This window comes from Austrofundulus limnaeus, unplaced genomic scaffold, assembly GCF_001266775.1.
Source record: "Austrofundulus limnaeus strain Quisiro unplaced genomic scaffold, Austrofundulus_limnaeus-1.0 Scaffold120, whole genome shotgun sequence".
Lineage (NCBI taxonomy): Eukaryota > Metazoa > Chordata > Actinopteri > Cyprinodontiformes > Rivulidae > Austrofundulus > Austrofundulus limnaeus.
The window spans coordinates 717,227-728,991 of NW_013952522.1; the positions used below are offsets into that span (position 1 = coordinate 717,227).

The 11,765-nt window shown below is 40.1% G+C and overlaps 3 protein-coding genes across 4 annotated transcripts; all 3 read left to right on the forward strand.

The window, feature by feature from the left end:
* Positions 1 to 1,434: 1,434 nt before the first annotated feature.
* pvalb5 (parvalbumin 5) lies at positions 1,435 to 3,908 on the forward strand. 2 transcript variants are annotated; one of them, XM_014014916.1, is made up of 5 exons: positions 1,435 to 1,553; positions 1,921 to 1,997; positions 2,875 to 3,007; positions 3,355 to 3,464; positions 3,636 to 3,908. In XM_014014916.1, exons 2-5 carry the CDS (start codon positions 1,937 to 1,939, stop codon positions 3,656 to 3,658), a joined length of 327 nt encoding a protein of 108 aa, XP_013870370.1. In that variant the 5' UTR covers positions 1,435 to 1,553; positions 1,921 to 1,936; the 3' UTR covers positions 3,659 to 3,908. The 2 variants fall into 2 exon arrangements, with proteins under 2 accessions (XP_013870370.1, XP_013870369.1); XM_014014915.1 differs by having other exon boundaries at positions 1,436 to 1,553; positions 1,925 to 1,997.
* Positions 3,909 to 5,952: 2,044 nt separating this feature from the next.
* LOC106522062 (parvalbumin beta) lies at positions 5,953 to 8,279 on the forward strand. The gene is made up of 5 exons (XM_014014913.1): positions 5,953 to 6,037; positions 6,678 to 6,758; positions 6,960 to 7,092; positions 7,717 to 7,826; positions 7,993 to 8,279. Exons 2-5 carry the CDS (start codon positions 6,698 to 6,700, stop codon positions 8,016 to 8,018), a joined length of 330 nt encoding a protein of 109 aa, XP_013870367.1. The 5' UTR covers positions 5,953 to 6,037; positions 6,678 to 6,697; the 3' UTR covers positions 8,019 to 8,279.
* A 1,490-nt stretch (positions 8,280 to 9,769) lies between these two features.
* On the forward strand, positions 9,770 to 11,406 carry LOC106522063 (parvalbumin alpha). The gene is made up of 5 exons (XM_014014914.1): positions 9,770 to 9,871; positions 10,485 to 10,551; positions 10,669 to 10,801; positions 10,911 to 11,020; positions 11,115 to 11,406. The coding sequence occupies exons 2-5, from the start codon at positions 10,491 to 10,493 to the stop codon at positions 11,138 to 11,140; spliced, it is 330 nt and encodes a 109-aa protein (XP_013870368.1). The 5' UTR covers positions 9,770 to 9,871; positions 10,485 to 10,490; the 3' UTR covers positions 11,141 to 11,406.
* The last annotated feature ends 359 nt before the right edge of the window (positions 11,407 to 11,765 follow it).

The following is an 11,765-nucleotide window of genomic DNA, read 5'->3' on the forward strand; positions in this document are numbered from 1 at the left end:
AATGTCTCTGTACATTTTTCCATTCATCCTTCCTTCAATTATTTGAAGTTTGCCAGTACCATATGCTGAAAAACAGCCCCACACCATGATGTTCCCACCTCAAAACTTCACTGTTGGTATGGTGWTTTTGGGCTGATGTGCAGTGCCATTTGACCTCCAAACATGATGTGTATTCTGGCATCCAAACAGTTCAATGTTGGTCTCATCTGACCAGACTATATTCTCCCAGTATTACACAGGCTTGTTTAAATGTTGTGCAGCAAACTTTAAAGGAGCTTCAACATGCTGTTTCTTCAGCAGTGGAGTCTTGCGTGGTGAGCGTGCATACAGGCCATGGTGGTTCAGTGCATTACTTATTGTTTTCTTTGAAACAATCATACCTGCTAATTCCAGGTCTTTCTGAAGCTCTCCACAAGTGGTCCTTGGCTCTTGGACAACTCTTCTGATAATTCTTTTCAATCCTCTGTCAGAAATCTTGTGAGGAGCACCTGGTCGTGGTCGGTTTATGGTGAAATAATGTTCTTTCCACTTCTGAATTATGGCCCCAACAGTGCTCACTGGAACCTTCAGAAGTTTAGACATTCTTCTGTAACCGATGCCATCATTATGCTTTGCAACAATAAGGTTGTGAAGGTCTTGAGAGAGCTCTTTACTTTTACCCATCATCAGATGGTTCTTGTGTGATACCTGGCCATCATTTGGGACTGAACCAGCTGATATTAACTTGCACTGACAAGGGGCAGGCTTGCTTTCTAATTACTGAGAGAGTTCAGCTGGTGTCTTGGCTTTCCATGCCTTTTTACACCTCCCTTTCTTCATGTGTTCAATACTTTTTCCCTGTACCATTCCACATTATTACAAATAACTTCATTTCTGGACATTTATGGTTTGATTTCTTTGTATGTATGGATCACTTGGGTTGTTACCGACATCTGGTGAAAATTTCATGTCATTAGCACCTCTAGTAATATATTTACTGAGAAAAATGTTGATATGTTCAATACTTATTTTACCAGCTGTACATTAGAGAAATTAAACATCATTAACCAGGTATTTTTGAGAAATTTATAAATAAAATGAGCAGCTTTATTCAAAAATCCTTGCACATACACGCAGCCTTTCACAATTTTTTAATTGTTTCTGCTKCTCAAAGCTTATAAAAGTAACTGAACAGAGGCCGAAGAGCCAAACTCTGCTTTTCAGTAACATTTTGGTCAACTGAGACGTTTCTTTTTAAACGCTAGACGTTAACTCTGTTTTGACATCTTAATATGAACTCGTTATGTCTGCAATGCAAGATGACAAAACAGTAGGCCTATGAATGACAAAAATTATCTGCTCTGAWTAACTGATGAAGCAAGCGGGGGAGGAGGCATTCTGCAGAGTAAAGGAAATCTCCCCGGGTTTGAGGGCAGATACGTCAGGTTGCTTCTTACAGTCTGGATCACAAATCTGCAAGAGAGACTCTGTGAGTTCAGCACAAAGCGTGAGAGAGAGGCAGACATCTGCACATCATCTGCTCCAAGAGTATAAGTAAGCTCACGCGCAGCACGGTGAGTCTCATCCTTTTAGTACATTTATTGTGCGATTTGAAGTTGAACATAGTAAATGTAAGTGTTTCTTTGTTTTTTGACAGGTGAAAACAGAATACTAAATTTGAGATTTCTTTGTAAATGTTTATTTGCTCAATTTACATTTTTTAAAGAAAGCAGTTGTTTATTTTATGCATCTGGTTTATTTAACATAATCCAGCAAGACTTGAGCTTCATTTCTGATCATATTTACCAGAAACACAAGTTCTAACTAGGTTTTTTTTCTAACACAGACTCTTATCTGATAGTAAAACCCCTCCACCTGCACCAGTTTGAGTCACTGTCACTTTGTGTTTCTTGCTCGTACATGTTCCTGTGCATCCCTAAGGCAGCCTCAGAGGACCATGGCATTTGCAGGGATGCTGAGCGACGAAGACATCAAGACTGCAGTCCAGGCTTGTCAAGGTGAGTCGGACAAGACACACAAATGCAAGCAGATGCATAAACAAGCATCTGATCACACAAAAAGGTGCAAATGTATATGTGACAGGGAAGGAGGTAAAGTCATTCCTGTGGGGGATCTGTTGCGTGTTGAGTTGCTCACTGTGGGAACGCGGCTGCTGCTGGTTACCTGGCACACATTTGGCAGGAGACCAGTTACCAACCAGATACACCAAAGAGTTTCCATTCATTGTTCTAAGACAGGTGGCCAGATCACACAAGCTGAGCAAGTCCTGGCGTGCCGAGGGATTCAATTATTTATCTTTAGCAATTATGTCTGCATGGCGTGGCATACAAAGCTCAGTCGTTTGCGCCAATGAGAAGAAAATGTCAGCAGTGATTTGCCCTTTATTCAAGAGAAACCTGCCTGTTGGGAATGTTTGAAGCGAAACAATGTTCAAACCTTATGTGGGGTTTGCATTGTTCTGCACATCAGTAAAACATTGAAGATTTACTGTAGTTTGTGTTTAAACTTTAAAGGTCTCCTGTCTTCCCATCAGAGTCTAAAGCTCTGAACTGATTCAGTCATTGTGCAAATTCTCTTTAAATCATCCGTCTTAGAAGATTTTTCACTTGGGGAGTAAAGAGCTTTCTGCACTCATGTTTGCGTTGGAGCCTTGGGGGCAGATTGGGCTGTTTCARCAGCGTATAACATAGGGCCAGGATGTGCCACAGAGTGTATATTGGTAAATGTCGTCAGCTGAAGAATGCAAGTCATCTGAGCGAATGACTAAAAGCGACATCTCTATTCAGACCCCCACCATTCTTCCTTTCTTGTCATTCAGTGATTGACCCCTCGCTCCCACATGTGTCCGTCTTCTCTCCCTCTCTGCCGCTGTAGCTCCGGGCGAGTTCGACTTCAAGCTGTTCTTCTCACAAGTGGGACTGGCGGGCTCGTCTGAGGAGGACAGGCAAAAAGTGTTTACAGTCCTGGACCAGGACAAGAGCGGATACATCGAGGAAGAGGAGTTAAAGTGAGGATGGCTGTGTGATGCTGTCAAACAGATGAATCCACATATAATGGATAAATGATGAGAATTTTCATCCCTTTTCTCACTTTAAATTAAAACGTCACAGTGTAATTTGGGTTGTTTACCCTAATTTTAAAAGAAGTTTGCTGAAAGCTCAACACAAACCTTCTTTTTTCTCTCAACTCCATTAATATCCCTTTTATAAACAAACCAAACAAAAAGGCCTAGTTTCTCCAAGATAAAAGTTTTGTTTCATTTCAAATTGAATGAATGTTTTTCATTGAAATACCCCCTAAAGCTATGATGAATGTTCACATATATTCACGCACACTTTTTTTAACTTCTTTTAGATTGTTCCTTCAGAACTTCTGCTCCGAGGCCAGGGAGCTGACTGTGGCTGAAACTAAAGCTCTGATGGCTGCAGGGGACAAAGACGGGGATGGTAAAATCGGGATGGAAGGTACCTGCACATAAAATATGTAAAACTGATTGGCAGATGAAATAAACATACAGTTGAACAAAAGTAAAAAAAGATAATTACTGTTTTTGTTGGATGTCATTGCATGACATTTTACTTCAATTTTGCAGAAAAATAATTCTTTTTTTTGTGTGTGTCTGTTTTCCTCCACAGAGTTCTGTGATCTCCTAAATTAAAAACATTAAACACAAAAGACCACAGCTGTGTCTTTTTCATTTTTCTTTTATTTGTTTTTGAACAGGGAGTTAATTCATACAGAATTTGACTTTCCAGTTAGGTTGATGAATAAAAACGAGCCCGTATATTACCTGCCTGCTTCTCTGCCCTTTTTATGATGAAGATGATGGATTGCCAAATGGCCAAAACTGCATCCAGAATATGTACCTACTTATGAAATGTGTCTCAATAAATTTACTTAAGTTGTAATTTCCATGTCTTGTGGTCTTTTTACTCCCATTCTTTACTGGAGACTTTGATAAATGTTTGATTTCATTCGTACACTTTCACTCCCGTCTCTTTGAGGATCCTTGAAGGCTCAGTTTTTTCAGATACGGTAAATAATTCAAAATCCCTACTTTTTTTTATTGCAGATGATTTTTTTAAGGCTTGCCACATTAATTAGCCAGTTAACAATGTGTTCTGTGACACAACTTTGTGGCTCTACAGAACCTGTGTGTTCGCTAAAGTTAAATTACACTCTGAAGGTAAATTACAAACAGAGGTGTATGAAGTACTTGGAAAACAAATAACTAAGTAGAAGTACTTTAACAGAAAACAACTTTGGTTAAAAGTAATTTCACCTATAAGAAAAATCCTTCAGCAAAATTCTAAATACTGCTCACAATGATATTGAAATTAAAAGTACTTTACATCTCCTTTCGTGATGAGTTCAGGTTCTATTTAAATTTGTAGCRTGTAGTCAGGTGTAAAATTTTCTAATATAAAAGTAGAAGTTTCCTTTTTATGTTTTGAATGTAACAAAATAAAAGTAAAAGTTACAATTTAAATAAACACTTGTTAAATTTGCAGGTCCTCAAATAAACTACTTAAGTACTTAAATGTAACAAATTCTAGAGCTTTTAAAAGAGCTCAGCTTAATTACTTTTCCATGTAAAGTGTTATAATTGTACATTTATGAATAAATATGCTGTCTTACATTAAGTTTAACTGTTTTTTGTCATAAGTTTTTTTTTTATGATGTAGACCCCAGGAAGAGTAGCCATTGTCACAGCAATGGCTGATCCAAATAAACAAATTGTTACAGTGTACCTCTGAAATCGTACTGCCACCAAAGGGACTTCACATGTTCATAACAGATAGAAAATAACTGGGATGCAGGTTTATTGATGCAGAACATCTTCCATCTCAAAAATAGCTTTTATCAAGTAAAATCACTAAACCTAATTACAGTTTTCTTTACTTATTCCTATTAAAACCTTCATGTACAAAAAAACCGCATACAATTTTTCTCTTGTTCAAACTTCCTAAACTGGTTTTAGGTGGGAGGTTCTCTAATTTCTGTTGATCCAGGTAGAAATATTCATTATTACTGCAAATAAAAGTACAAGAGAAAGAAAACGAGTTCAACATTCTGAGAATTTATTATTTAATTAGACATTATACAAAACAATTATACAATCAGGTACATAGTTCTCAAATACGTATTAAGCAGATTAAAAAAAGAAAAAAAAAAAGGAAAAGGAGTCACCAAACTGCCGACTTGCTCATTCACACACTCAAGGTATGCAAAAATAGTCCTGATGATTGGTACATTCCCAACTAAGGACAGGGGTCTGGTGGTACAGGCCCCAAAGTCCTGTCCCTGTTAGGGTGCTGGCACATTTGAAACTTGACCCACAGCTGAGGAGGTTCTATGAAATGTAAAGATACTGTACCTTGTGCTTTGGGTACATTCATGTTATGGGAGAACACAAGCCGAGGCTGCACATATCTGAGACCACCTCAGATGGTGTTGCAACTACATTCCTTCTACAAAAGCAAGAATGAACTCGTAAAAACCAGCAAAATAAACAGAATTTATGGATGAATGAAAAGAGAAACAAAAATAACAGCTAGAAACAACATATGTATTCAATATTTATGCAATAATAATCATAAAATCTAAGGCCTTGATGCTCACTCTTATTATCCCAACCTTGAATAAAGAGTTTAACCCAGACCTGCACCCGCAGGCATCTATTTAATCCACAGACCCAGATATATGTATAAACTGCAACATCAAAATCAGCATTTTGGGAGWTGTCTGTAAATCATAAAAAGTGTGACATGTGGCAATGAGCAGCAGGTCTGCTCAGGTTTCCACACATCTAGCTATAGGCCTCAGCACACATGGTAGCATCCTCATTTGTTCACCTAAAAATAGGTCCAGACCAGTAGACACATTTTTTTGAAACTCGCGCATCTTGGTACCTGATACTGAAACTCAAAGCTCTGTAAATGGTGTTGCTCAAGGATATATAAGCAAGAGGGGAACGGGCCTTTTGGCATTCACTCGAGTCCTCCTTGGTTTTCACTCGCCTCAACGCAGCTCCAAGGTGAGTGGGATGCTACACGACTTCTGCAGATTGCACTGGGAGGAAAGGAGAAAACAGGACTCAGAAAAGGAGATCGATGAGGACTATCAACTGTAGGAGAAATGGAATCAACATAGCCAATAAATATATGGACTGCAGGACAATTCAGTTTACACTAAAGAGGGCCAAACGTTACAGTTTGATGTCAGAGGATCAACGTTTTTTTTTTTTTGAATGGCAATTGGTTTATTTCACTTATGCCTTTTGATGGGAAGAAAAATCTGGCAGCATCTGTCTTCAGCTGCAGTGTTCGTTTACAGCAAGTTGTGTTTCTGAGCTTCAGCCTCTCAGCAGGAGCATCAGTGCTGTAGTGCAGTTGCAGGCTAACAGATTGAAAWATCCAAAGTCACCCCTGGGATCCAGCATCCCTGGGCAAAGAGAAACCCTTTAGCCAGTTGTGAACGCAGCTGATAAATGTTAAGAGTTTAAACCGAAAGCTAGATGCATGACTTTAACCCTAAAAAGCTACAATTCTGTATAAATTGGGATCATTTCAACAGAACAGACTGCATGGATTTAATCATTTAGGCTGGCACTGAATGTTTTGCAATAATTCAAAGCCGTTCAATCCTGCTCATCCTGACTCTGCTTTGTCTCGTAGCTCACTAAGAATATAAAAAAATGGCCTTCTCCGGTGTCCTCAATGATGCTGAAGTGAAAGCTGCCCTGGACGGCTGCTCAGGTGAGCTTATTTCAATTTACTTCTCACGTTCTCTTTATTATTTTTCACACATTCTCGATGCAACATGAAGTTATCTACCAGGAAAGTTAAACAAACTGGTTGCAARTTGTATGAAACCCAACTAAACCCTACAGGTGTAAACCCTTCACGTGGGGTCAGTTCAGACTTGTTTACTGATGAGGGTCAAAATGTGTGTTTCAGCTGCTGACTCCTTCGACTACAAGGGCTTCTTCAAGACATGCGGCCTGGCCGCCAAGTCCTCCGATGAGGTGAAGAAGGCCTTCGCCATCATTGACCAGGACAACAGCGGCTTCATTGAGGAGGAGGAGCTGAAGTAAGACATTCCTCTTAAACGGTTTGGGAGAGAAATATCGCCTGAACATAGAAATTCTAAAGTACGCAGCTAAGCTTAGATTCAACTGTTTTGCTTTAGTTTTGAGGCATAATTTTTACTTCAGCAACCRTTTTTAGGAACCAGCGTAGTTTATTTCTTCACCACATCCAATTCTACTAAATTTATCAGAGTAAATTCAGTAAATTTCCCCAGAAAACAGCCTTGTTAGGGAAATAGTACTTTGACTCTTAACTTTTAGAGTGTTGAGGGAGAACTGAACACTTATAACTGACAGTTTAGTAGAATTATGCACATGCAGGAACAAAAGCAGATACATTTGTCTRACCACAGATATGTAGTATAATTTTCCATGCAGCTGAGGAGAAGAAATATACATCAGTGACTCCATTGCCTGCATCTCAGACTGTAAAGGGGAAAAAAGCATGGCTGAAATATGCTTTAATAAAGATCAAAAATATCTGTTATTTAACGTGACCTGAAGATTTTAGGACCTGCTTGTTCACACATTCCTTTTGACCCAACAAGTGTGCCAAAGGGGGGTTGAAAGGCTGCWCAAAGCATGTGTAGCATCATGTAARCTTTGCTGTTTTGTCTCCTTTTCAGGCTGTTCCTGCAGAACTTCTCTGCTGGTGCCAGAGCACTCACCGACAAGGAGACCAAGGCTTTCCTGGCCGCTGGTGACAGTGACGGTGATGGCAAGATCGGAGTTGATGGTAAGAGTTCCTTTAAGGTCTACACAAAACAAAAAAAAAAATGAAAATATATCCTACAGATATTATCATTTGCTCACAGCAAAACCTGCAACTCTTGGTCAGAGAATAGATTGATATTCCCAACATTTCCTCCACCACTAATGGCAGTTTCATTCTACTTTCACAGAGTTTGCTGCCCTTGTAAAGGCATAAATTCCCACTGACCAAGACCCACTTCTGCGAACTCCTTTCAAGATTCACTTATCATCAGCTGTTTGAATATTTTTTTATACCTTATTTATGAGTTGCCTGCGGACTATTTCTCAACATGGAAAGCACAATATTACTGTGAATGTCACCCAGATGTGTTTTATGTTCAGAAATAATGACCTTGTGCAAAACTGTACCACTCCTCTTGCACTTTTGAGGAAGAGTGAAAAACCAGGAATAAATACTCATTTGGTGTGAAGTCGCCTCGTGCAGCTCAGTCATCTTTTTGCATTGGTGTGTTTTTGAAATCGACACAACGGGTTGATTGAGACGTCGTATCGAGTGGTTCCGAGTGCTGAGAGACGCCTCGGGTGACTTTCCCAGCACTTGTCCTCATAATTGGTTAATGAGAAGTAGTGGGAGGGTAGCATGGTGGACCTGAGCCAGGAGTAGGAAAATGTGCTGGGAACCACCCCCAGGGGGCTTTGCTCACAWGCATTCTTAGATCCAATGAGCCTTGCAGAGGATAGCTGCCACACTTTGTGTAATTAGATGGTCCAGACCAAGATCTATTTGTCCAACAAGTGCTGCGTAATCAGCTAGATGTTCTGTGGCAACAGGGTGGCTATTAACAGCCTCCTTTTCAGCAAGACCCTCTATTCTGAGGTGTCCTTAGCAAGCTGCTCCACCAATTAATGCTGTTTCTTTGCTGCGCTCGGACCACAGCACATTTTCTAAGAAACCCGTGGGCCTTGAATGGAATTCAATCAGCCCATTTGTCATGTTAAAGTCAAAACATCAGATTACAGCTCCACTGAATGTCCAGAGCTATGCAAGTCAGCAATATGCAAACTCTCAGCCTTATCAGATGACACCCTAATCTTGTCTCTGTCAGCCTGTGGTCGGAGCAGAGGGAGGCAGGAGACAGGGGTTCACCCCCCCCCCCCCAAAGGACAGTGCTGCCACCTACAGGTCACCATTAAGACCCCCCAAAAAACAAATAAGAATAGCCTTTTTCAATTCTCACAGGCATATTAAAAATTTATAACCAAACAAGTGATGAAATGAAAAGAAAAGGTGTGTTTTCTGAATCATTTTGTTCTCCATTCTAGACAAAAACAYATTATTCTAATGGGTAAACAAGATCAGTATTGCCTTTCAAAAACTACTAAAATTAGTTTTTATGCATCATAGCTCTGATTCAATTTTAGTAAAAAGAAAAACAAACTCTAAAARGCAGTTAAGAAAGAGAAAGTCACACAAAACAGACTGACTTCTGCTTTTATTGATGGCCACACAACTAATAACATGATATAAAACAAACCATAAAATAGCTTTAATGAAGAAATCATCAAATAGTTTTGGGATATTCCAGACAGTTTGAATGCATGATAATGTAAAAAAAAGAGAGAGATGGAATAAGTGGCTTCTTGTGAAAATTTTACTGTGCCATGTCTTCAAAATAAAGAAAAGTATTTTACTGGGGAAAATATTGAACCAGTCCAACTGAAACAGCTTCAGCACATGCCTGCTCCCTCCTGGACATGTTGCCGGCAGGATTTTCAATTCGCCCTCCTCAGCAGTGCCCAGGCCTATTCTTAGCATCAAGGGGACATTAAAGACCTCTTCAAACACACCTTTTAAGCGTCTTCGTTTCGGAAACTTAAAATAGACCACTTTCTGGCTACGGGACGCAGATTTCTCTCCCCTCCCCTGCCCGGTGTCAGTTATCATTTTGCTTCAGATTTCCAGGGAGGCACTGTATAAAAAGGTCATCGGGAGCACCGGGATGGTCACTGCAGTCGACTTCAGTCTTGTCTGTGTCATCTGTACCCTACAAAGCAAACGCACCAGAGGTGAGTCTGAACCAGGAGGAGAAAAGGAAAAAAATAAAAAAAAGAATTCAAAGAGGAATCCAAAGGCGAACCATCAACCTTTTGGCATCTTTGAGAAAGAAAAAAAGTAATATTTTTTTGCAGTTTATTTGAGGACTATTTACTGCAGTGCAGCGTCTAATGAAAGAGATGACTTTTGCATCTTCTTGAAGGGAGAGAAAAAGAGAGAGAACATGGAGTATTGGTCAGCATCTTTAGAGTTGCAGAAGGGGAAAATCCGTCAATCTCAGCCACTCGAATGGAATCAAGAAATGCAAAACCTGCAAGAGCCTCCGAGAGGAGTGGACTGACTCAAGCAGCTTTTTGAAATCGGGATTCTTTCTGATATCTATTTCTAATCTATTTGGACTAACATGGGCAGATGCTCAAGTTTCCTTTTTCCTTTGCTAAAAAACAAATTGCTTTGATTTTAATGATTCATTTGCTGCTTTTTTAAAATATTCATTAAGTTAATGACATGTAGTGAGCCACAGCTGAGTCTAGTCAGTATTACTGTTAAGATGACTGCTCTTTATTTCGACAGATGAAAGTTTTTGCAGCTRCTTAAGTGTTTTTTTGTTTGTTTTTCCGGCAGAACAAAATGGCTTTCGCAGGTGTACTGAATGATGCTGACATCACCAAAGCCCTGGATGAGTGCAAAGGTGATTCCTCGTCCTCGCCGACTCCTTAACCTTGTGCCAGTGATTTGTTTCATGCTTGACGTGTTTTTCTTGTCCATTTGAGCTCAACAAATGTTTTTTTTTCCTTTCCGATTCCAGGCGCTGACTCATTCGACTACAAGAAGTTCTTCAAGACATGCGGTCTGGCTGGAAAGACCGCCGAGGATGTCAAGAAGGCCTTCGCCATCATTGACCAGGACAAGAGTGGCTTCATTGAGGAGGATGAGCTGAAGTGAGAAACACAGATTTCATCTTCTGTTCTGACTAGAAGCCGGCTTTTTATCAAAGCAGGCCTTGGTCGATGGCAGCAGGACTTATGTTCCATCTCTGCTTGCCTTCAGACTGTTCCTGCAGAACTTCTCTGGAGGTGCCCGCGCTCTGACCGACGCTGAGACCACGGCTTTCCTCAAGGCCGGWGACAGCGACGGTGACGGCAAGATTGGAGCTGATGGTAAGCCGATCGGTCCCTCACCCCCTTAAATGCACCAGCAACTAAGACCCCCACACAACAAAATAYACCTGATGTTTTCTGTCTGCCCCTGCAGAGTTCGCTGCCTTGGTTAAGGCATAAGACAGCAACAGACCAACAAGCACCTGCTCTGATGGAACAACAAAGCCCACGTCGACCTCCCCCTTTTCATCTGACTATAAACAATTTTTATACATTTGCTCAAGGGACATTTCCTCCTCTACGCAACACACTGTCCAGAAGTGATGATTGTGAATGTCGCTCGGTTGTGTTCATGTCTTAATATGAATTTTGCTAACTGTAAAATCTACGATGCACTTTCCAGGAACTAAAGGTGAAAGAATAATAAACATTCTTTTGCTGCGGTATTACGCCTCTGCTTGTGTTGTATTTGCTCTGTGTGAAAGATTTTCTCGTTGAGTTGAATAAGATTTTAAAAAAGACAGAAAAGAACAAACAAATTAAACCCAGAATCATTTTTTTTGACTGGGCATTCCCTGTGACTTCATCCTCAAACTTTAAACATCAGACCTGAAAGAATACCTGACATCTTTCACTTATATTAAACAGATCAATGTCGCAATTAAATACCTCTAACAATAACAAACAAGTCATGATCAAAAAAACAAGATAATCAGACAGACAGACAGACAGACAGACAGACAGACAGACAGACAGACAGACAGACAGACAGACAGACAGACAGACAGACAGACAGACAGACAGA